The 25,095-nt window shown below is 48.3% G+C and overlaps 1 protein-coding gene across 1 annotated transcript; it reads left to right on the top strand.

Annotated features, from left to right (window-relative positions):
* Nucleotides 1-1,698: 1,698 nt before the first annotated feature.
* Nucleotides 1,699-21,614, top strand: EIF2B5 (eukaryotic translation initiation factor 2B subunit epsilon). The gene is made up of 16 exons (XM_080349406.1): nt 1,699-1,865; nt 3,437-3,561; nt 4,232-4,417; nt 4,515-4,692; nt 5,776-5,856; nt 6,598-6,675; nt 6,756-7,068; nt 7,687-7,832; nt 8,106-8,244; nt 8,859-8,960; nt 9,574-9,681; nt 10,597-10,687; nt 11,456-11,579; nt 16,848-16,973; nt 18,453-18,563; nt 19,648-21,614. The coding sequence occupies exons 1-16, from the start codon at nt 1,713-1,715 to the stop codon at nt 19,711-19,713; spliced, it is 2,127 nt and encodes a 708-aa protein (XP_080205532.1). The 5' UTR covers nt 1,699-1,712; the 3' UTR covers nt 19,714-21,614.
* The last annotated feature ends 3,481 nt before the right edge of the window (nt 21,615-25,095 follow it).

The raw sequence follows: 25,095 nt of genomic DNA on the forward strand, positions 1-25,095 counted from the left end.
AGCTGTGCCAGGCAGGAGGGACTGCAGGGCTGTGCCTGGCGGCAGAGAGAGGCGGCAGAGCAGGGATTCAGCTGAGGACACACTGTCTGTACATGGATGATCCCCTCTCAGCCAATATTGAAGCACTTTGGGAGATACAACTAGACCTGTATAAGGACAGGGCCTGGGCTGGGAGTGGCTGGAGGGGGATCAGGATTCATGAATGACCTCAGGTTGTGCCAGGGGAGGTTCAGACTGGATATTAGGAAAAGATTCGTCACATAAAGGGCTGTCAGGCGTTGGAACAAGGTGCCCAGGGAAGCGGTGGAGTCACCATCCCTGGAGGTGTTTAAAAGGCATTTAGATGAGGTTCTTTGGGACATGCATTGGTGTTAGAGTTAGGTGATGGTTGGACTAGATGGTCTTGAGGGTCTCTTCCAACCTGAGTGATTCTACGATTCCATGAAACTGTCTGAGCAGGGGGCACAGCCAGACACCATTGCCCGCAGCACCCAAACAGGGGCTGCCTCGCCAAGCTGGCAGGAGGGCAAATACCACCCATGGAAACCATGTCTTCTTTCCTCCCATCCTCTCTGGAAGTGTCCGGGTGGGCTCAGAGGTGCCTCAGGGCTGTAGGTTTTGGGGGTCACTCTTGAGTGGAAGGTGCGAATGCTGAAGGGGCAGGAACAGCTGCCAGACGCCTGGAAATGCAGCACAAGCACATCAGAGAGGAAGCTGGAGAGAGTGCAGAGGAGGCGACGAAGCTGATGAGGGGTCTGGAGCACAAGTGTGATGGGAGCGGCTGAGGGAACTGAGGTTGTTCAGCCTGGAGAAAAGGAGGTTGAAGGGAGAACTTATCAGTGTCTACAGCTGCGTGAAAGGACGTTGGAGCATGGAGGGGGTTGGTCTCTTCTCCCAAGTAACAAGTGACAGGACAAGGGGAAATGGCCTCAAGTTGTGCCAGGGGAGGTTTAGATTGGAAATCGGGGAAAAAAATCTTAATGGAAAGTGTTGTGAGGCACTGGAACGGGCTGCCCAGGGCAGCGGTGGAGTCACCGTCCCTGGAGGGGTTTAAAAGGCTTTTAGACGAGGTTCTTAGGGAGGCGGTTTAGTGCTAGGGTTAAATTACGGTTGGAGTCGATGATCCTGAGGGTCTCTTCCAACCGAAATGATTCCACGATTCTAAGAATATCACGAAAACACAACTGTTTCCAGAGCGGAGGCTGCCGAGCAGCACCAAAGCACCAAAGCACCAAAGCACCACGCACCCCGAGGGCGGCTGGGCAGCACCGCGGGAAGCTCAGGCTGTTCCCGCTCCTCGGCGGTCCCGGCAGTGCCCGCAGCAGCTCCGGGGGGCGCTGGTGCAAACGCCCCCCAAGCCCCAGGGGCACACGGGCCAGCGGCTCCCACGGCTTTGCCGGGGGAAGATCCACCGGGTAAAGGCGGGTCCCCTGCGGGCAGGTGCGAGGCACTGGGCAAAGCGCTGGGGAGGCCACCAGGAGCGCCCGAACCCTCCCCGTCCGCCCACGCCCACGCTGCGTTCCGCGGGACTGGCCCACGCATGGCACCCCGCCAGCCCCGCCCGGTTCTTCGGGCCCGGACCCGCCGAGCCGCGGGACCGCGGCGAGCCCGCGAACGCGCCGCCCCGCGCTGTTCTGTCCTCGCCGAGCTGCCGTCGCTGCTTCCGGCGCGGAGCCGGAAGCGGAAGCGGGGAGCGGAGGCAGCGTGAGGAGATGGCGGCGCGGGGCGCGGCGCGGCGGGCGGCGGGCGCGGGGCCGGCCCGGGGCTCTGACCCGCAGGAGGAGCCGCCGCCGCCGCTCCAGGCCGTGCTGGTCGCCGACAGCTTCAACCGCCGCTTCTTCCCTATCTCCAAAGACCGGCCGCGGGTGAGCAATCCCCCCTGCCTGCCCCCGCCTGTCTCGGGCCGGTTCCTCCGGGGCCGCCCGGCTCTGGTGCAGAGCGCGGCGCTCAGCGCGGCGGGGCCCTGGATCGCGGCGCCTCCCGCCGGGAGAGCTCCGGGCCGGGCCGGGGGGAGGCGAAGCCGCCTCAGCCGCGCCCGGCGGGTCCCGGGGGCTGCGGGTCCCCGTGTCCGCCTGGGGCTTGGGCGCCCCCGCCGCTTCTCCTGCGTCCCCCGGTGTGGGAGCCCCTGAGCGATTCTCCTCGGCTGTACGAGTTTGTATCCCCCGCTGGGGGGACAGCGAGGATCTCATTGCTGCGCTGCTGCTCTTTGCCTTTCCATGTGGCACAACAAACTGTTCGCTTTCATCTGGTGAGGGAGCGGGTGTGAGCAGGATTGTTTCTGGCAGGCACAGAATCACAGAATGTCAGGTATTGGAAGGGACCTGGAAAGCTGATACAGTCCAATCCCCCTGCTGGAGCAGGAACACCCAGATGAGGTTACGCAGGAAGATGTCCAGGCAGGTTTGAATGTCTCCAGAGTAGGAGACTCCACAACCCCCCTGGGCAGCCTGTTCCAGTGTCTGTCACTCTCACTGAGAAGAAGTTTCTTCTCATATTTAAGTGGAACCTCTTGTGTTCCAGCTTGATCCCATTACCCCTTGTCCTCCCATTGGTTGTCACCGAGAAGAGCCTGGCTCCATCCTCCTGACACTCACCCTTTACATATTTATAAACATTAATGAGGTCACCCCTCAGTCCCATCTTCTCCAAGCTAAAGAGCCCCAGCTCCCTCAGCCTTTCCTCATAAGGGAGATGCTCCACAAAAGAGAAATCTTTGTCCTTGCCAGCAGTAGTGGGTAAAAGAATATGGCCAGAAAAATGGATGAGGAAAGCACTTTAATTATCCATATGAGAAGTCTGTATGTTAGAGGAAGGAGCACTTCTGGAAAATTAAGGTCTGAACAATTATCTTGCCTCATTTGCTGATTGAGTGTTTGTGGTGGTCATAATTATACACGCGAGCTCATGCTTGATACAAAACGTCACCAAAAAATGAGTTGGAAATAGTATGAGATCACTCAGTTGTGAATCAGTAACTGTGTTTAAAAGTGGGAGTTGAAATTCAAGTCAAGACAATACTCACTTTGGCTTATGTTAGGTTTTTTTCCCCTTGTTTAATTCTGGACGCTCATATTCCTGTGGCTTCATCGTTCATGTCCAACAGGTTTTTCTTGTAGCAGTTAAAGCCTGAGTCAGGGAATCAGCACTCTGGGATTTGGTGGTTTTTTAGTCTCTCTCACTTATTGGAGTCATTGTGAAGAGTTTTATGTGTGATAACTTCACTTTTATGCTTTCTTCTCTGAAGTGAGAATCTGACCCCACAGAAGATCAGAAACTAGCTCTTACTTCTTAGAACTTCGAAAATTGTTGTTAAAAGAGATAGAGCAGCTATTTTTCTGGTGCCACTGATGATATGTGCTCAAGTTGGAGGGACCGTTGCTGATATTGAGGCGCAGAGTGTTTGTTCAACTATCTGTGTGTCTTTTTATATTTTTAGGCTCTTTTACCTATGGCAAATGTGGCCATGATTGACTACACTTTGGAGTTCCTCACAGCAACTGGGGTTGAAGAAACCTTTGTTTTCTGCTGTTGGAAGTCAGCTGAGATAAAAGAGCACTTACAGTAAGAATCTTTTCTTCTTTTTAGCTTTATAATGCAAAAGATTCTTCTGTCCTCCAGCAAGCCTCAAAGGTCTCACTGATCCTTCTGGTGAAAACTGTGTGGAAGAGATTCCCTTTCAACAGCTGTCTCGCGGCACATCTCAGCAAAGACCATTCCTCCTGTGGAGTGTGGTTGCAGTGTATTAAAAGGACAGAGTGTTTTGGGACTGCATTTATATCAGCATTTAACTTCTCTTGTCTCAAAGCCGGGATTTCCTGTGGGTAGCCGTGTAAATTAGGGTACCGCCGCTTGCGTTATGCCCTGTCTTGGTGTGCCCAGCAGCAAATGACAACAGCTCATGTGCCTCTGCATGCTGCAGGTTCGCAAGCTAAAGAGAAGCACGCAGCCTTTTCCCTGCCTCAAGTGCTGCTTCCTGAGAAGAAAAGTTTGGGTTGCAAGTAACTCTTTCTTCTCCTTTGTCAAAACTTTGCTCATGGTGGAATCGGGTTTCCTAAGTTTCCATAAGCTACGGTGTCAAAGTCCAGCCCTGCGCACATGAGCGTACCTGAGCTATAGGTAGTGTGCTCATTGTTGAATTCTCCTTTTACTCGCTTATGGATGTGGTGTGCGCTGGGGCACTGTGTCCTAGTACATTCTCTATAGGAATATGCTCTTTATGCTGTCCTTACAGAAAATCCAAGTGGTGCCGCCACAGCTCTCCCAACACGGTGCGCTTTGTGACTTCTGAGCTGTACCGCTCCCTCGGTGATGTGCTACGAGATGTTGATGCCAAGTCCCTTGTTCGTTCCGACTTCATTCTCGTCACCGGAGATGTGGTGTCCAATTTTAATATATCCAAAGCCCTGGAAGAGCACAAGTAGGTGTTGAAAGGAGCAGATGTTTACCTGGTGTGTTGAGGCTCTGGGCTTTAATTCTCTGAAGAGTGGTTTTAAAGTTCTGCCTTTCTTTTTCAGGTTGCGTCGTAAGTTGGAAAAGAATGTTTCTGTGATGACGATGATATTCAAGGAGTCCTCACCCGGTCACCACGCCAGGTGCAAAGAGGACGACATTGTTATTGCTATGGACAGTGCCACAAACCGCGTCCTTCACTACCAGAGAACCCAGGGGCTGAAACGCTTCCGCTTTCCCATGGTGCGTCTGGAACCTGACTGGTGGAAAAGGGCTGCGGTAGTGAAGTAGCCTCCCCAGGAGACCCTTCCTGAGGGTGCGCTGGGGCACTGTGCTTGCTGCTTCTTTTGGAGGAGCAGATGCTAGGAAGTAACGCTTGGTAAACTGCCTTGTTTCCCCTTTTAACCTTTATTTGAGGATTGGCGAAACCGTGCTTGGACAGATGTTTGGGATTCATTTTAGAGCTGGAAGACGGGGCAGACATATTTCCCACGGTTCAATTTTTGTATTTATTTGGTTCCTTTTCTCCATGTGAAATGAGGGAGGTGGGTGATTTGTGCTGTCACAGGGTTTCCCAAATTGGAACGTGTGTACCACTGTCATATACAAACCAGTTTGAAGTGGCGCTGAGCTGGCACAGGGTATGGAATAACAGTAGGTGCAAGCGGTGGTACCTCCTATTACCTCTGCCTGTACTGTTCACCTGAAAAGGTTATGGGCTCTACTGGTAATGTAATAAATGCTCTGTAAATGTCTGTGGAGGCACTTTTCTCCAGTGAGATAAATGGACCTTTTCCTTTTTTCATCTCAGTATTAACACTGTGATTATATGGCATTTTCATTCCCAAATTAGTAATCAGTAAATTATTTTTTACCTTCAAATGATAGCACAAATCACCATATGAAACCAAAAAAGAAAAAACAAACCAAACAACAAAAACCCCAGAGCTGTAAACATCCACAGAGGGTATGGAAGCTGTGACTATTGCATTTTCATTTATTAATGTTCTTTGAACATTTGTGGCTCACAGCAACTAAGGTCAGGAGCCTTTTGCAGGAGAAGTGGTTGTTGGAAGCACAAGCTGTTTCTTGGAGAGCTGCGCTGTGTGACGATGAGGGCAGTCAGTGCTGACTGACGTGTTGCTCTGTGCGTGACCAGGCTCTGCCTGCTAAGCTTGTATTTCAGTGTAGATTGTAGATTTCTCTGATCTTCAGCACTTCAGCAAGTTTAATGATTTAGTCAATGCCGCCCCTGGCTTATAGAAGGCTTTTGGGGTTTGGTATGGTGTGAGGCCCTCAGATCATCTGAATTTTTTCCTCTTTCAGAGTCTGTTCCAGAATTCCATTGAGAATGTCGAGGTGCGCCATGACTTGCTGGACTGTCATATCAGCATCTGCTCTCCGCAGGTGAGCTCTGCCCTTCTGAGGGTCCAAAATTCAACCTGCATCGCTCTGTGGGTGCTGCTGGTGTGCATGTGGCCTGCGTGGAGCAGGTCTGGAAATCAGAACTCCCAGTTGTGCTCAGTGGTGGAGCTGAGAGCCCAAGTGATCATGTGGCACTGCTCTGCGGACTGTGAGAGCGCTCAGTGTGCATCTGGCATCCACGGCTCAAGCCCAGGCAGAACTAGGTAGTCGATATATCCATAGACTGGCTGATTTGGCACAGGATGAAACTATAATGGAACGCAAGTGGTGTCACTTTGAGTACAGTAACATCGATGGAGCAGAGGTGACATCTGCTATGGGGAAGTGTCAGTACTTGCAAGCTGGTACTTTTGTTAGGGTAACGTTCAGGATGATTCCATCCTATGCTCACTAACATCTCTTCCACATCTGGAGGAGCTGGTCTACAGCCTTCCTTTGGGAGTGAAACTACAAAGTGAAGCTGGGCAGATTGCTTGGAAATGCTAAAGCAATGTTTTGCCCCTTCTGAAAACCAGAATCTGTTCATAGTCTCCATTAGGAGGAGGAGTTGGGAAGGTGAACACTCCTAGCAGAAGGAATCAAAGCTTTATTCAATGCAAGAGCATCACTTTCCTACACTGTATAACTCAGCTCTCTGAGAACCACTGAAGAGCCATTAATTATCTGGTTTCCCTGGCAACGTTTTCTGCTAACAATTATTTCCTTGTATTTTATTCCTGGCAGGTGGCTGAGCTCTTCACAGACAATTTCGACTACCAGACACGGGATGACTTTGTGCGTGGCCTGTTGGTGAATGAGGAGGTAAGGAGGGGATTGTTACAAGGGAGATCCTCTTACCTTGCATTAGAGAATCTTCTGACGTACTCCTGCCTGTCTCCTAGGTCCTGGGGAACCAGATCCATATGCACGTAACAACAGAAGAGTACGGTGCCCATATATGCAACCTGCAAATGTACGAAGCTGTGTGCTCTGACATCATCCGGCGCTGGGTTTATCCTTTGACTCCAGAGATGAACTTCACCGATGACAAGAATCAGAGTTACACCCATTCTAAACACAACGTTTACCGAGGGGTGGATGTCTGCCTGGGCCACGGCAGCGTGCTGGAGGAGAACGTCCTCATTGGGCAGGGAACGGTCATCGGCAGCAACTGCTCCATAAAAAACAGCGTTATTGGGCAGAACTGCAGGATAGGTGAGTGCAGGAGTGGGGGATGTGTAGGCCTTTCTGGGCAAGAGCACAAGGTGTTGGGGTTTAGTTTTCGAAGTGTGTTTGGCTCTGAGAGAGGGTGATAGGTGGGTTCTAATTGACCTCTAACAGGAAGAAAGGAGGAAAGCTTGGCTTTCCAGCAGAGGAAATAGGATTAAAGTTTTCATGATACCATAATGATGCTGAAGGGTGGAAGGTGCTTCATACAAATAACTTATTTCAGCAGCAGAGATTGCATGACCTTTACTGATCTAGTATTGCCACCCACCAACATCCTGCAAAGGAGGGACGCCTCTCCCTGTTTTTATGAGCTGCCTCGTACTTCTTCTCATCTTGGCTGGATTTATTTTTGTGATTTGCCTGTATTTTTGCAAAACCAAGATATCAATTGTTACTGTCAACTTCTCTGTAGAGAACAAATGTGTCTTAGCTTTGGGCAAGAAGTGGCTGTAGGCCTCTAAGGCATATTTCTACATTTCATCTAACATCCATTGCGCATCAAGGGCACTGGGATTCAGTAAGGTGTTTTCTAGTGAACAGAGCAGTATGGGAGAGCAAGAAACTGCCTTGCTGAATGTATTTGTGCTTGGTGCTGTATAACAGGTGATGAAGTCCGTTTGGATGGAGCTTTTCTCTGGGACAGAGTACACATAGCAGATAACGTGGAGATCTGCCATTCTGTTATCTGCGATGAAGCTGAAGTGAAGGAGAAAGTTAAGCTAAAGCCCCGCTGTGTCCTCTCCTCTCAGGTGAGCTGTATTTATGTCTGTTCTGCTTGCCACCTTTCTCAGCAGGTTACTAGACTTACGCCTGACCATAACAGAATACAGGGCTGCTCCAGGCCTTTTTGCAAAGGTGGTGGACATGCTTCTGCTCCCACCTTTGTCTTCTAGCAGTGCTGATGTCTTCAGTTATACTTGTTCATGTACAGCTCGTCCAGAGCAGCTCTTGTCCCTGCTGGTGGAGGTGCAAGGCAGCAGTCAGGGTATTTCTTCATTAAGATGTGTTGCACATGTTTGCAGGTAGTAGTGGGTCCTGGCATCACTCTTTCTGAGGGCACAGTGATCTCTCTACACCCACCAGATGAGGAAGAAGAGGATGATGACCAGTTCAGTGATGATTCTGGCATGAACAAGGAGGAGAGCAAGGTGAAACTGAAAGGTATGAGAGTTTATGGCTGTGTGTGCTCAGGCTGTGTAGAGGGCTTTGCCTTCCATGACCTTTTGGGGTTTTTCCCTCCTCTGTTCTAGACTCTGCAGCACCAGGCTGGAGCGTAGTGCTGCATTCAGCTTGGAACATGTGTGTTTTCAGTAGGGCAAGCAGGGATATTCAGCTCCAGTTGGACAGTGAGATATATCTCAGTACCTCGCTATTAAAATCTTTGGAGACTCAGGTATTTTCCATTTTCCTTAGAGGAGGAGCTATCAGCAATAAGCTGAAGTTAGAAGAGATGTTCAATTCAAGTCAGGTTGCAAGATCTATGTCCTTGTACCTGGACTGTGTCCAAGGACTTTGTCCTTGTGAAATACTGTTTCTACCAGTCTGATCTAAACATGGTCAGCTGAATGTTCCTGTTGTAGGGAGGAGTAAGTTGGTCACTTGTCAAGTCAGTTGGGAAGGTAAAAGCTGAAATCCATTCACATCTGCAGGAATCCCAGCTCCCTTTTGATGAAGGATATTTAGGGGCAGTGCTAAGGAGGTTATACCAGCTTGTGTCAGGTTTGCCTGTAAGCAGATCCAGCACCTCCACCTCCTAATCGCTGTTTCTTTTTCAGGATACAATAAAAAGGATGTAGGCTCAGAGGGCAGAGGCTATCTCTGGAAAGCAGATGACAAGAATGAAGATGATGAAGAAGAGCAGAGACAAAGCCTATGGGGTGAGGAAAACTTCAGTGTAGTCACCTGGGGATGGACAGACAGACCTGTATTGGTTAAACTTGCTGAGTGTCTAGAGTAAGACCTGGGCTTTGTGAAGCAGGCTGGCTCCAAATAACGTGTGTGTGGAGGGAAGGTGAGAGATGAAAGCAGATGGTGGACCAGACCCTCTTCCTGTGCTCTGTAAAAGACATTTATTGTCATAATCTTTGGCTTGCGCTAACACAGCTGTGAGTGGCGCACTGTGGGATACCAGGCCATCCCTTAGAGAGATTATGCTTTGGCCATTCTGGGTACTGCTGGCTTTCTTCCTGATGGTGACAGTCTCTGTTGACATTGCTCCATTGTGAGTCAGCAGTCTGCACAAAATGCATTTGCTTCTGTCCCTGTCATTTGTTGTGTGCCTGCAGACTCTTAAGAAGTCCCATTAGTCTAGTGCCAGCTGTAGTGTTCCCTCTGCAGCAAATCCAACCATCTCGACCTGTAAACAGAAGCTTCCTTGCAAGGACAGATAGTTGCTGACTTGGCTGGGAAGTCCCTGGACACCTGGTTGCTCATGCATATAACAACTGCAGCTCTTGAGTGTTGAATGCTGTGTCTTCTCTTCTTCATCAGGCCCAGCTGTGCATTCAGAGGAAGAGAGTGAGTCAGACAGCGACCTGAGCATGGGCTCTGAGGAGCCAGACAGTCGGGCAGCATCCCCTCAGCTGGATGACATCAAAGGTGAGAAATGGGACTATTAAGGAGGATGGTGAGTCTGCAGATAGTGCAGTGAGAGTGAGATTTTTTTGTTTTGCTTCTTCAGTGAGATTCGTGCTGCTTTTCCTAGGTGTATTGGAAAATTTGTGGATGTCTGTAATGTGTTTGCTTCCTGACCTCACTTCATGTATTTTCTACAGAGTTCTTTAATATTCCCTGTGTAGCTGTTGTGTTAATCCAAGGCAGCCAAGGCTGAGAAGCTCAACAAAGATCCTTCATCTTTCTCACTCCTGATTACTGGGCCTTTATGAAAGTGACCTCCCTGAGCTGTCTGTTTGAATGGCAGTATTATTGCCTAAACTCAGAGACTACATGAAAGCCCAGTGGAATTTCCCTCTCGGAATAGCTTACTGCTGTAATTATATGGAAGAATTAAATATCCTTGTAGGAGCTGCCTCTTTAGGCAGATATGTTTTGGTTTTCCAGCTTACCTGGATGTGAAAGGGGTTCAAGTGAAATTGGAAAAAAAAAAAGCATTTTTCATGTTAAAATATGTCCCCAAAGAAAATTAAACCAATACATTTTAGGTTTGAATTCACATCTCTAGTTCTGGGAAGATGAGGTTTGCCTTAATAAGAAAGGCTAGATTGTGAAAGTATAACAGAAACTCTTCACTAAAGGGTCACAGAGGTAAATAGGTTTGAACTGGTTTGTGCAGATATATCAATTAAGTCTAGTAGGTCATCTGATTTATTTGAATTATACTCCACTATTTGTAAGTACAGTTGATGTGGGTTTGTGCCAGCTTGTGAAGAACAAGTAGACATCTGTGTCAGGATGCTTCTGCTGTTAAGGGTGTAGTTTCTTCAGTAATGAACAGAGTTGAAGAATCTGTGTTTTTCTCTCTCCTGTCTAACTGCCTGTCCTTTCTTTCATTAGTTTTCCAGAATGAGGTTCTGGGTACATTACAGAGGGGCGAAGAAGAAAACATTTCTTGTGACAACCTCGTCCTGGAAATCAACTCTCTCAAGTGAGTGTTCTTACAGGGATGCTGTCCCTCACGCTGAACAGCGGATCTAGAAAGAAGAGGAGAAACCATGTGAATACCGGTGTTTGACGTTTAAACATTAGTTTTGTCAGTATAGAGCCTGAGAAATGCACATTAGAGATCATGACTGAATGATGACAGGAGTTGAGGGAGGGCGCCAGCTGCATCTATAGCATTCTCAGTGGTCAAGCTTCTCCTGCACCAGTTCTGTGATAAGAGATTGAATTGCTATTAAGTAACTGTGGGCTACAGAGAGCAAACCAGTTCTTGGCGCAGACTGCATGGGAGTTCATGCAAGGGCTGCTGCTCTGTGCATTGCAATGTGTGACCAGCTGCCTGCAGCTGGGGCTGTGCTGTGGATTGTCCGCTTTGTTTTTACAGCAACAAGCCTAAAACACATAATCAGAGTGCCTTTTACCTCATATATTTCTCAAATACAAACCTGTTTTCCATCTTTTGTGCAACAGTATTCCTACAGCCCTCTGGTAAATGTGAGGATGCTGTCCCTGCAGCAGCTCGATCCACCGTGATAGCAGATTTTCAGGACTTGTGACCTTATGCAGGGCCTGGTGCAGTGCAAGGTGATTTTATTGCCCGAATATTTGAGAAAACAAACAAACAAAAAACCCCACAACAAACAGAAGTCTGGAAAATGAAAACCAAATTTTCTGTTGTATCTCTGTGAAGAACCACAGTCTGCAGAGATGAGATAACGTGAAATGTTGGGGGGTTTGGCCTTTTTGCTTGCAGGTATGCGTATAACATTGGCCTGAAGGAGATGATGCAGGTGCTCAGTAAAGTGATCCTGGAGTTCCCGCTGCAGCAGCTGGATGCGAACCTGGACTCCCAGAACTATTTCTCAGCGTTACTTCCCGTGAGTGCTGCTCCATTTGACTCTTTGCGCTTTCTCCTGTTGCGTGTGGGAGTCTGTCTGGATGCCCCAGGTACTTTCAGGCTGAGAAGTCTTTTCGCTTCAGCCTGAAGCGACTCGAGCTCCTTGAGTTCATAAGCATCTTTGTCCTCTATAGAAGTAAAAGTGAACTGAAACTATTGTACCTGCTTGACAGAAGTTCACTGAGACTGTAGGAGCTCTACTTCAGCACCTGCAGTTTCTGTTCACTGTGTGTGATGATCCAAGCGCATCACTAGTGAAGCAGAAAAGAGAGGGTCTCTGCATTCCAGGAAGGCAGTTCTAGTCCATCCAAAGCCCTGTCCCTGGGGCAGCAGGGAGCGCTCCTCTCCCCATGGGATCCTTTCCAAGACCTTACTTGTCTACAGGCTGTAAATGCTGTTAATTGTTTTCCAGCCAAATGCAAAGGCACGATATTGTTGTCTTTGAGTGAAGATACAGAGTTTTGTTGTGTCTCCAGAGAGACTGGTGTTGTATAATTGGGTGAGAGCGATTTAAATTTCCTGACAAGACAAAACAGGATAAGATCTGCTTTAAAAGCAGGCAGGCTTATCTTAATGGTTTTATTGATCCAAGTTGAAGCCTTTGTAGTGTTTTTTCTCTTTCCTGTGGCCCATTTGTGTATTTGAGTTTGCAAACTCTACAGGTTATGAAGGTGCTTTTTCAGAAGGAGTGGGTCTGACACCCGTTTGGGAAGGACTAATTTATTTTTTTTAGGAGATGGAGCTAAAGAGGAAAACTAGACATTCTCATCATCCTTTCTCTGGGGAAGTATGTGCTTTCAGTTGATGGAGGAGAGTGGAAAACTAATTGTTCTTTATGTAGGTGTAAGCATGGCAGATGGTTCATCTCCTGGACGTGTGGAGATGCCTTCTATGGGAAACATCCATGTGAACTGATCTGTTCATCAGATGGCTTAGTGAGATTTCATTGTTCACTCTGTTTAAATTCATTTTTAAGACTGTTTTCTTGCATAGGATGTCCTGGAAAAAGAGAATTGAAGGAAGAGGACTGAAGAAAATGTTAGGGCAGGTGTTAGACTCTAAGTGGGAAGCACCACATCTAGACAAGAGGTTGTGTGGAGTTGATAGCTGTCTAGGGCGTTGTTGGATAATTTCCTTTTTTTCTGTTTTTTTTCCCTTTTTCTTTCTTTCCAGCTAGTATATGGCATCTCTTCTTGTCTCCCAGACTGGGCTCTTAATGCAGAACTTCACTGCACCACCCAGTCAGAAGAGGTTTTGGTCTGCAATAAAGGTTACCATATAAACGCATAAAGTCTTGCATAATAGCCCAAAACCCCTTAGAAGCTAAAGACAATGGAGGAACATGAAGGGTTTACCTCTGGGTAGCTTTGTCCATATATATTTCAGCAGAGGAAAGCTGGTGCTCATGTTTAGCAGCAGAGATAGCAGATCAACTCGCCTTTAGTGAGAAGCAATAATAATCTAAATGTAATTTTCAGGGTGACCATGCCCCATATTGCGGACAAGTGGAATTTCTCTAGGCAGGGAATTGTGTAGCATATGCGTTTATGAAGCACAAATTATCCCTAGTTTTATCAGAGAGCCAAGTGTCAAACCGATTGACCAACACAGCAGCCAGTTTATCCAGATGCTCCTTTGTAAAGAGCAACCTGGAAGTTTCTTAGAGGATCCTTCTCTGAGACGGTTTTGTGCCTCGGTGTCTTTACTGTGTGCAGAATTGCGCTGGTGCTCTGTGCTGGAACCAGCAGGAAGGCAGCCTCCTGTTAACGTGCCATTGCATGTGTGATGTCAGGCACCGTTACAATAACCCAGGATGTTGGAGTTGAGATGGAGATGATGAACCAGCCTTTGAAGGCTCATTGAACAGACATTGATGGTCTTCCTATGCAGCAGCTTGTGTTTTATTTACCGGCAGTGCTCTGAAGAGACCGGTTCTTCAGCCAGAACATGCATGTTTGTACAGGATCTGAAACTGTGGCTTTTCAGCAACTTGTGGTTCCCTAGTCAGTGAAAGTACACTCTGTTAATTTACTATTCCTTAGATCCTGAGCACCCTATGCACTAGCTTGGTGTAGGTTAGTACATAATGAAATGATGTCGCTGAAGGGTGTAGCTGTGCAGCTGAAACTGCCTCAGTCAATAGCAGTATTAAGCTGAGATCTGCTGGTGATGGTTTACACACGGCAAAGTGCTGCTCTCTATGAGGTGGAGATATTGTTTTCTGAGACTGGTGAGTGTCAGAAGCCCACTGAACTTGGCTGAGCTGTTTTATGTTTCTCACTCGTTTTCTAGCTCAAGCCTGACTAAGGGATGCTGAAGGAAGATGGGTTGTCTGTGTAAGAGCGATGGTAGAGCAATCGAGAGAACTCAGGAGGGGAAATTGTGGAAATGCCATAGTTATGTATGGGCTGACTTGAAACCACAATATATGCTCTGAGGTGCTGGCCCCTGAGCACGAAGCTCTGAAGTGTTGCAGCAGTTTTAGGAAACAAGCATCCAATAAAGGATATGCCCGTGGGTATTTTTCAGATGAAACATTGAGGCTTGAGAAATGGAGCTATGTAGTTTGATGTATGTCAGGCATCTCGTTTGGCTCTTGTACAAGCTGTAAAGCAGAGATGGTGCGGAAAACCAGACCTTTCCTAGAACCATAGGCACGATTTGAGCAATATTGGTTGAAGCTGCCGATAAACTGAAGGCTGCGCTTCTGTTGTCACTGGAGCAGCATCAAACAAGGTTATGTAGGTGAGGATGTCCGAAGGGACCCTGTGGGAGGCAATATAGCTCAGTTTGGGAGCCGTAGTCTATGATAACATCATGCAAGTGGACGCAATATGCGATCGCTTATTCAGGGACCAAATGGATCTCTGCTTTCACTGAAGCAGTTTATGGTGATCAGCGCAGATGCCGTTATGGTGTAACAGGTGGGAGTTATAGCTTTGTCACTTGTGTTTTGCATGTACTTCACGGTGGTGTCCTGTGCTGGGGTTAGGGGTAAAATTAGGCCTGGTGTTGAGACTGTCCTTCTGGCCAAAGAAAAGTGGATCACAAAGCTCTCTGAAGTTGAAGCTGCTCAGCATCAATGGCCAGATCTGATGAAAAATGAATTGATGTGTCAGAAGGATCTGATTGCTTTCTCCAGACTGTAGATTGTTCTGAGGAATTAACCAGGTAGAGTCAAAACCTGTAAAGTTACAATATTGTCCACAGGTCTCTTTGTCAGGTGTCTCTTCACGATTTTCAGCCTTTTCTTTTTTTCAATCTAAAATAATTGCAAACCTCTAATTCCCCAGTTCAGATTTTCATGAAAGTCCCCAGACAGCCTCTCTGGCCAGAGGGGCTCATAGGCCTGTGTGTGCTGGGGCTCTGTGGAGCCGAGCTCTGTTTCACCCTTAGCACCAGGTACTGCACAGTGCATGTTCTCAACCTGAGATTGCATATTTTTTCTTCTCTCCCAGCAACAGGCGTATTGGATTGAGTCCTGGGGCTGTGTTTAGAGCTCTGCTTTCTTTATCAATTACTCGCTTTCAGAAACTCAATAATTTCTGATTAGAATTGTGCCTGCTTATGATTTAAAGGCATTAACAGAAAGGTATTACAAAGTATTTCTTAGCCTGGAAGGAACTTGCGGATAGCTTTACTACATTTGAGCTGAAGAATTCCAAAGGATAATAAAAATGCAGAAGATGGTTGTAAAGGATGGAAGAGTGTTCAGAATTAAACCTTTTGATAAAGGCTAAAATACTTTCTGGAAATATGCCATGCAACCCTCGTGGTGATACCACGATGATGAGGATCATTCTGTGCTGTTACTGTTGTTCCTTGAGCCAGTCCGTGTACTACTATACAGATCAGGTTGTTTGTACTAATCCCCTTCTTTGTTTCTGCGTGAGGGATGCAAATTCCAGCCGCGTTGCATAGCAAATGGCTCTGAAGAGGTGATGAAGCGCAGTGCTGTGGAGTGGCTGAGCACTATTCCCAGCACAGGGTACCTTTGGCAGCCCAGCCAGCCTGGGTTCTAGCTGCGCTGTGTCCTGGAGCGGTCCCTCTGGCAGGGCTACTGCCTCTTATGTGTTGTCCTGGGCAGAATAATGCTGATTAACCCTGAATGCAGGTGACTCAGCTTCTTCATCACCGCATGAGCCCCTGAGAGTTACCCGATTCCCTTCAAAACAGACCAAATGTGTTCTGCAAGGACACACTGTTGAAAGCACAGTAAAATAGTGTATCTGTACGGGCATGCCAGGGGTGGAGTTGCAGGAGTGCCTGCTGTTCAATTAATCTAATAAAAAAGATGGGGAACTCAATTTAATTTCCTACAATATTTTTGTAGAATGGACTGGTCACTATGTGGCCAATGAAGAATTTTTCCATCTTATCCTAGTTCTGATACTTTTAAAAATTGTTCTGGACAGGGCTGTAAGTATCTTTTTTACCTCCTGTCCCAGATTCAAGTCAGTCTGTGCTGCTCTGCAGAGCTTTCCCCGCTGCTTGCCTTCCAGATGCATACAACAAGTGAAAGAGCTGGGGGGAACTTGGGCAGAAATACTGTTTGAAGAGGCAGCAACCAAACTAAAGGCTTCATAAAAAAATAAGCCTTGGAGGAGAGACCTGAGATCAGCTGATAGTGTAACACCTTCTTGCCCTTCATCCTTCCCGCCTGCTCCCTGCAGCAGGCTCCAGAATCCAAACAAGCTTGTGGGCACACAGCAAATGTGTGACTTGCACTTCGGGGCTGCTCCACTGCGTTCCTGATCTCGGGGTGGCTGTTTTGCACTGTCCACTTCTACTCAGCTGGTAATTATCCTGGCACTATCTTTTTCGCTTTTTTCTTATTCACTCTTCTACTTTGAAGGAAAATTCCACTGAAATGTCAGCTGCTCTGTTGGGAAGGTTTGAGTAGCGCGTACATACCTCTCTCTATTGGTTTGAAGTGATTTTCTTTGAGTACCAGACTCGAAACACATTTATTGTGATAATCTAGTATTCAATCTAGAAAGTCAAAACCAAGAAAACTAACACATGTTCTCAAAGCTGCTTAGTAAAACCAGGTCCTGTGTGCACATGTGAGACTTAATACCACCTGTTTCATGAAGTGAATGGGACAAATGTATGAAGTGGTCAACTGAACGGTCTCTTAAAATGTTTCCCTGGTTCACTGTCTTAGTGCAACGCAGCTGGGAAACAGGGCTGAGTGCACACATCCATCTCATAACTCAGGAACTCTTCTGTGTTTTTTCCCCTGCAGCTGCTGAAGAACTGGACCCCGTTGTTTAAGAACTACATAAAACGAGCGTCAGATCACTTGAATGCCTTATTTGCCATTGAGGAATTCTTCCTGGAACACGACAGTCTCTGCACGTCGATAGCTAAAGTGAGTGTCCATTCCCAGCTCTGAGGACCTGTTTTGGCTGGATTCATAGTGAAATGCATCGTGTTTGCATCATCAGCTTGTCTGATTTAGAGTAGAAAACTGAGGTCTCAGTGGAGAAGGTGTATAGAAAATCCATCTATAAAAATTGCTTTAAAAACAGGTCTGCCTGTGCCTCTGAGGGAGCACAGCTGAGGGTGAGTATTAATTTCCAGCACGCAGCTCACAGGGAGCTATTATTTTGCAGCTTCTAACCTAGATGCCCTGTTGTGTGACGCTGGAAGAGGCAAGGCCAAAGGCTTGCTTTAGGAAGAGCTTTATTTTGTTTGTCTCTCCATGGTCCCTGGGATCTAACTGCCAAGTGGTTTATCCTACTTTATAGTGCAAAACAAGCAAAGCGGGAATAAGGGTGAGATTTCTTATTCAGGCTGAGCTAGTTATGAAACAGGGAATAAAGGGAAGATGGTGTGTGGCTGATTACCTATCTCCCTGCTTCTGAGAGTTTTCAAAATATTCTTCCTTGTCTTCCTTCATAATTACTTTGTCCCTGAATTCCTTCTGCCCTATTACACTGAGAGCATTTGACTTGGATCGCAAGTCTCTCCTTTAGCAGTGTCTTGGGACACTCTCCTAGAGCCTGCTTAACTCTTGGTTCCTCAAGAAAGAGTAATCCTAACTTCTGCTACCAGTGCTCCTGGCTAATGGCAAAGTACTTAGTATGGACTGGAGCCAAAAGCCTTCAGTTTGGTGAGCCAAAATGTCCTTGAATTACAGCAATTGTTTGGCATGTGTCCATTGTTCTAGGGGCCTGGGTTTCCCTGGAGGCTGGGAATTGAAGTGACACTTTATATTTGGAGCTGGCAGCCAGCTTTGTCAGCGCTCTGCCGCAAGGACACCGACCGCAAAGTGCCTGCGCCGCCTGAGCACAAAGGCGCCCTGAGAAAGCGCGATCGCGTCTCACCCTCGCTGTGCGGGGCAGGGTTTGAGCTGACGAATGACCAATTGCTTTGACACCTGCCATAAGGCGCTGTGAAAAGAAAACTGGCAGGAGGAGGGAGCCCGGGGCAGGGCTGGGGACATTCATGCTCTTCTCTGCGCAGTTTTGTGTATGTGGGCTTGTTGCTTGTTAGATCTGCTTTGGGATGCTTTTAAAAGAGAACTTAAGTAACATCTCGAACTGACGTCCTCTGTGGCCCTTTGTCACCCACAGCTCTCAGTCACACTCTGCATCCACAGAGCTGAGGCTCATGGGGCTCGAACTTTGACTCATGGTGTGTCAGAGTATCTAACTGTCGGGAACCTATGGCTTGGTAGGAGAAGCACGGTTATTTCTAACAATAAAAGCAAAATGAAGCAGACTGAGCGCCTTCTATTTAAAATGGAGCTGGGAGACACAGATTATGTGCAAAGTTTGTGCTTGGACATGAACTAAGCCCAGAAGAGTTTATAGAGAGCCCTGTTGCTCTTTTCTAATTGATGCAGGTGTTGATGACATTTTACCAGCTGGAAATTCTGGAAGAAGATGTAATTCTCAATTGGTTCTCTTTGCGGGACACATCTGACAAGGGAAAGCAGCTTCGTAAAAACCAGCGGGTAAGTCCCAAAGGTGTTTAAAGAGAGTGTGGGGTGAGAGAGAGAGAGACAACAGCTCCTAAAGAAACTTTGAGTGGAGTTCAGTGCCGCTGCTGCCTTCCATGGAGCAGCTGCCGTTACGTGGTGGGCCAGTAACGCACCAGTGCATTGAACACTTAAGCAATGCAAAATTGTTCTCCAGAACAGACATTTCTCTGTGTTCTGCCATAATCATCCCGTTTGGATGAGGACTGGAGGTAGCAGGAGATGGAGATTGTTTTCAGTGGGCTCTCTGTAGCACGAGGCCAGCACTTTCTGGAGTAGCAGCACGGCTTCTCTAAGCCAACATCCATTTGAAATGGGCTTTAGGCCAATGCCCTGTGTGCTGGCCCCATGCAGTTCCTTTGAAGATTTCATTCCTGGCTCACCAGTCCCTTCGCATGTATTCCTAAGCGTTTTCTGCGCTGAGTGGTTTCATTTGGCTTGTGTTGCAAGGAGCATATAAACTTCCCCCCTCCGTCAGGCGGAACTTTGTGCTGCAGTTTGGCTCAGCCCTGTTCCAGTCCTGCTCCCTGGACCTGGGAGAGGAACAGGGGAAAAAAGCCATCTCTGAAGAACTCCAGCTTTGTTTAAAGCCTTTGCAAAGTCAGCTCTTAGTGTAGGTCAGCAGTGCTTGCAGCTGCTTATTTGAGCTCAGTTAAAAGGTAAAATGAGCTGCCTTCTTTATAGGAATTTCTCAGGGAGTAGGTTTTTCCCAGCGGAATTTCCTAACATGTCTTAGCTAAGGTGCAGCTGTCATTTCTTCTCCCTCAAGCTGTGGAAAACTCTCAAACTTCTCTATTTTTGCTGAGTGTTGTGGGAATTGTCTGACTAGAGGAATCTCCCTCAGGATTCTAATGAGTCTGGGTTTGTCCATGGCATCCCTGTTGTTTTTCATGTAAACTTTTGTCTCTCTTTCCTTCAACCTGCCTCTGTTTCCCTGCCTCCTAGAAACACTTTTTCTCATTCATGATAGAGGTGCTCACTGGCACGGGGTGGTTGTTGATCATTCCCTGCGCCTGTTTGGTGTCAGTTGTTACCGAATTATGTTTCATTCTCTCTGCAGCTCCAGAAGTTTATCCAGTGGCTGGAGGAGGCGGAGGAGGAGTCGTCTGATGGCGACCAAGACTGACACAGTGGCTGGGCATGGGAAGAGGCACTCGCGCGGCCTTTCTGGGCCGAGTGGGCAGGGCAAGATCAACGCCAGTGCATGGTGTGTAGACGTGGGGCTTGACATCGAAGTGACTGACAATCCCATCATTAATTAAGTTATGTGTTCCCAACTTTACCACTTCCCTCCCTCCCTCACTTGCCCAGTGGCACTGTGTGTTGGATGGTTGCAGCCCAGTGTAAAAACCATAAGGGAAAGGCAGGAGGTGGTGATACCTAGAATCCCTCTGGAGCCTGGATATGATATAAGCTATTTTTGGGGAGGTCCTTGTTACTAATACAAAGGGAGCATATAGATGCAAATGCATGCAACACTGTTATAAATCTAACTATTGGGGTTGTGGAAGAATGATCATACAGCTATGTTACTTGGAGTCATTGTTGCTTCTGGAGCTAAGAGAGCTCCTGCTGAAGAGACACTGGCAAGGTTGGTGAGTAGGAATGTGTGGGTGAGGAGCTGGAGTGCAGGACTGAGATTGAGGAGTTCCTGTGTCTGGAGAAGATGCAGTTGTCTGAGGATGCCCAAGGCATTTTGCAGCCTAGAAGGCGCTTCTGTGATCTTTCCAAAAGGGAAAACCTCTTGCCATCTGCCGTGCTAGGATCTAACACAAGGCTGCACAGTGGAGCTGGTAAAACCATGTGTTTGCCCTTCTGTAGAACAGGGGATCACACATGTGCAGCTCTTCCTGCGGGGCTTGGCTCACAGTGGATGTGCCCTGGCCAGTGAAATGCTGTGTGGGTCACTACATCTTAGATGTGATCTATCTTTGTGTCCCCAGTTTAGCAGACATCTTTTAGAAAAATGTCTGTTTATTTATTTTTTGTTGTTATAAAAAGGGAGCAGAGGTGCTTGGCTCCTCCTGCTGCACCAGCTACACTTTTTTCCTCTGGGAGCACTGACCACACCAGCTGCTTTAAGGAGGCTGCAAGTTCCTAAGTTCTCCAGTGTGAAAAGGAGCAGATGGTATTATTTCCTTCAACAGCACATGCTTTGTGTTTCTACATTATTTCAGTTATACAAGCTTGATTACTTCATGTCTTTTTATTTATTTGAAAACTTCCCTCAGACAGCAGGGAAAGTGCTGCAAACCCACTGTGAAGTGGAGCAGCCACAGCGCAGCTCAGCGTGCAGCAGGGAACGAGTGTGCCCCTGGCACTTTGCTGCCAGCATGGACAGTGTGTGGCAGCAGTAGGACCTTTAAGAACAGCTTTCCTGGAAGTGTCACGGTCCTGTGTTCTCCCCTGCTCTCAAAATATCAGAGCAAAAAAACGCACAGCGAGAATCCGCTTGTGTTCATAGGTGGGTTATTTGTTGGATGTGCTGACCTTGCCTCTGCCCCTTCAGGAGGAGCATGGAATAAATCCTTTGCGGGGGGGAAATGCACTGGAGCTGCCCACTCAGGATATTTATTTGGCTGTTCCGTGGTGCCACAATTGTCAGTGAGGGGACTGTGTTGGATGCTGGAGACCAGGGATACTGCCTCTTAAAAACTGACCTTCAGGCAGGGCGATCTTGTGCACTCACACTACCAGTTGCCAGGATTGTGCATAAAAGTGCTTGTTTTCTGACATTGCAAACTCAGTCTTGTAAATGTTGGGGAAATAGTTGGTATCTGGATTTTCCGTATCTGCCAATATTTAATTCAGGGAACAAATAAAAACTATCCTGGTGTTACTGGCTTGTTTGCTTTGTTTTACTTTGAGTTGTATGTTTCTAGTTGTGATACATACCTGAGCAGGGCTTAACAGGAAAGCTAAATAATTCATCAGTATTTTTTCTTCGAGAGATTTTCAGCACATAGTAGGCAGGTAGGAAATCTGCACATCATTGAGTTGGTGTAAACGTTCAGTGGTAACTCACGACCTCACTGTTTACAAGTAGAGTTTATTAGAACTTCTGAACTTAGAGTCCTGAAATAGGTGAGGTTTGGTTTTGTACAGGATTATGTTGCAAAGACGAACCTTAAATTCTATGAAACCTGGTATCCTGTGCTGTGATGAGAATTAGTGGGAATGTTGTACTGAATCATGCCCTCCCGATGCTGGGGAGTGGGAGCTGGTGGAGACACGGACGACAGCTACAGAGCTCTTAATAAAAGCATTTACAAACCAGACGCGAGACTTGCTGATTTTACAGTCAAGTTAAGTATTTTTTTTCATTTTACAATGTAAAGATGGCTTAAAAAATAGGTTTAATATGTTGTTCCATAAAAGGCTTGTTTTTGTCAGAGGCTCTTGATTCTTTTTGCCAAGTAACAATTCCACTTTTGTTTTTTCCCCAATTCGTTCCTCCTTTGCTTGATAGCAGCCAACTTCTTCATGGTGTCAGCTGCTTCCTTACCCAGGGGTTAGGATCCAAGGGGGTAATTTTGCTCTCTGGCCAAATATTCTTGTTGTTCAGGCCTCGGGGGTGTGTGCGGTGGGGGTTGTTTTACAGGCGCCAAGAACAGAGTAGCAAAAAGGAGACAAAGTAGGACACTTGATATTCTCCAAGGTGGAGTTCTGGCGTGGTGCAGAATCCTTATGGGCAGGTAAATGCCTTTTTTTTTTTTAAAGGAGCATTAACTGCATTGCTTCAGTTTAGGGTAGGTGTGATGCTTTCTATTGCTTTCAATCAAGATTTGTTTGGTTGGAAGACTAGAAGTGCATTTGAGAGCAATTTTGCATAGTCCTTGCTATCCATCTTTTTCAGCAATGTAAGCAGTAAGTACTTTTATTTTTTCTAAGGCCATAGTAGTCAACTTCTCTGACTTCCCATTGACACGGATGAATGTCACCTGGTGTGCCTGTATCAATCCCATAACTTCAGTTAACCATAGTGCACCTTTTAGAAAAAGATAATGGGTTTGTGTTGCTTAAAGGTGTAAGTTACGGAACTCAAGTACACCTACCTCTGTTTTGGGCTGTTCCGAGAAGCACTAAAACCGCCTGTTACTCTGCCAGGGGAAGCAATGCTATCAATGCCGCAGTGTTTAAAGGTAGATGTAAGCCAGTAGGCTGTTCAGAAATTCTTCCTTGTGGACCTGGAGTGCTCAGCACAATCCCCTACTGCTCATTTCATTGGCTCTGTGTTCTTAACCTCTGTTCATTAGAGTGAGTCATACTGCACAAGACCTCTGCGAGCAGTTAAATCAATATCTCAGTTAAGTCCATTCAACCACTTGGCCTGTTTTAAAAGAAAAGGCAGCTGTGGCAATGAGATTCTGGCTACTACCACTCGTGGGTGTGTGGCACCCGCTCTGGGCTGCATTTTCTCCCTTGGGAATGCTTCAGGAAATCACAAAGGTGTTGAATGCATATGGTGCAGGCTCTGGGGTGCAGCCACATCTGTGCTGGGTGGTGGGCAAGAGAGTGGCCTGGCCATGGGTGGGGGAAGACAGTAATTCTTTACCATAATTCTTTCATGTGGACCCAGCTTTTGGGGCGGGGAGGTGTTGCAAAAAGACTTTAAGATTAGCTCTGTTGGGTTGACACAGTAAGAAGCAGCTTAAACTAAACATTTCAATTCCTGACCTGGATTCTTCTTTTCCAGGTACACCAGCTTGCTTTTATCTCACAGCTCCAAGCATGAGGAAGTGAATCTTCCAAGAGCTGATGTGGAAACATGGGAGAGCCTCACACCTCTTTCCACTTGTTCTTACCCGAGGTCTTCCATTGAAATTTTTTAAAATTTAAGGTCAGATTCTTCATCCAGTCTAGCAGTGCTGCCCAGATAATTGCCAGTAACGCCTACAGGACTCTTTCATATGTGAGGAGGCTATTTAGCTCACACCTGCCTGCCAGCCTGAGGAGCTGGCTCTGTTCCCTACGAGATGGCTCTGGCTCTTCTCCCTGGTGAGCCTGGTGCTGAGGGCTCGTGATCCTTTCATGTCCCGTGCGGGCCCATGGTGTAGTTCTTCCTCTGCGTTTGTTCCTTCTGATCCAGGACGGTTCTTGCTCTCCCGGGGGTGTGTGTTCCCCAAGCTTCATCCACTCCAGCCATAAGTCCAGGAAACTGATGGAGACGGTTCCTCAGTGACTTGTGTGCTGGTGAGGGACCGAGAGGGGAATCCAGCCAGCCTGGGAGTGCTGTGGCAGGGAGGCAGGTTCCAGGGGCTGTGGTCACAGTGCTGATGACTGTAGGTAAGACAGCGATAGTGTCTGCGGAGAGAGAGGATGGGGAGAAAACCACAGAGCCAAGGAGCTGTTGGAGCTGGTACATGTGCAGTTGAAGAGGCCGTGGTGTGGGGAAAGGACGATGCTCAGGAAGAGCAGAGCAGGGAGTCTGCCTGGTGAGGAAAAGAGGCTGGGGAACTTGAGGGGACGCTGCGGTGTCCAGTGCCTGAGGATCAGGGGAGGTTGTTGGATGGTGACAAGGCTTGGATGGAAGTCACCGCTGGAGAGGACCTGGCGTGGGAGGTGCTGTGTTCCACTTGTGCAGCTGAGTCCCTGTGTGTGAGGGCCACCAGAGACGGAGAATGGGGCATTCAGAGTGGTCTGGATGTGAGGACACTGGGTAGAGGGGGATATGCCCTGTCCTGTCAGCCTTACTCGAGGGGCACTGAGTTGCGCGAGTAGCAGGAGGAAGGCTGGGAGGTGTGCAAGAAAGGACCAGGGCTGCCAAGGTGGAAGGGGAGCCCTGGGGCGCGCACATGGGAAGCGATGAGGTTGTGCGATGTCGGAGCATGTGTGGTACAGGAATGACCACGTGTATGAAGCAGCATCAGCGGGTGTTGGGGGGGACGAAAGCTGCACGGGGGTGGGGTACCCGTGGGGGCACATGGGCACATGCCAGCTCAGCCAGGGACTGCGGGCGCACGGGCAGCACTGGGCTGAACATGGGGAACGTGGGTGCAAAGCACAAATCCAAACCCAGGCATGGGCAGCGGGGGCAAGGGGGGCTGTGCCTCCCCACGGGAGCTGCGGGGGTGATGGGGGCTGTGCCTCCCCACGGGAGCTGCGGGGGTGATGGGGGCTGTGCCTCCCCCCGGGAGCTGCGGGGGTGAGGGGGGCTGTGCCTCCCCCCGGGAGCTGCGGGAGCAGCGGGGGCTGTGCCTCCCCCCGGGAGCAGCGGGGGTGATGGGGGCTGTGCCTCCCCCCGGGAGCTGCGGGAGCAGCGGGGGCTGTGCCTCCCCCCGGGAGCTGCGGGGGTGAGGGGGGCTGTGCCTCCCCCCGGGAGCTGCGGGAGCAGCGGGGGCTGTGCCTCCCCCCGGGAGCTGCGGGGGTGAGGGGGGCTGTGCCTCCCCCCGGGAGCTGCGGGAGCAGCGGGGGCTGTGCGGCCCTGGGGACGCGCGGGTGGGCGCGGGGGGTCCATCCCGGGCAGGGCCGGGGGCCGGGGCCGTGCCCGTCGCGGGGTGCCCGTGGA

This window comes from Nesoenas mayeri, assembly GCF_963082525.1.
Source record: "Nesoenas mayeri genome assembly, chromosome: 9".
Lineage (NCBI taxonomy): Eukaryota > Metazoa > Chordata > Aves > Columbiformes > Columbidae > Nesoenas > Nesoenas mayeri.

Excerpts from the sequence above, each read along its gene's own strand:
- EIF2B5 (XM_080349406.1), top strand. The coding sequence starts at position 1,713 with ATGGCGGCGCGGGGCGCGGCGCGGCGGGCGGCGGGCGCGGGGCCGGCC. Across the intron at positions 1,866-3,436 it reads TCTCCAAAGACCGGCCGCGG|GCTCTTTTACCTATGGCAAA; the intron begins GTGAGCAATCCC and ends TTATATTTTTAG. Across the intron at positions 7,833-8,105 it reads GCTGTGTCCTCTCCTCTCAG|GTAGTAGTGGGTCCTGGCAT; the intron begins GTGAGCTGTATT and ends ACATGTTTGCAG.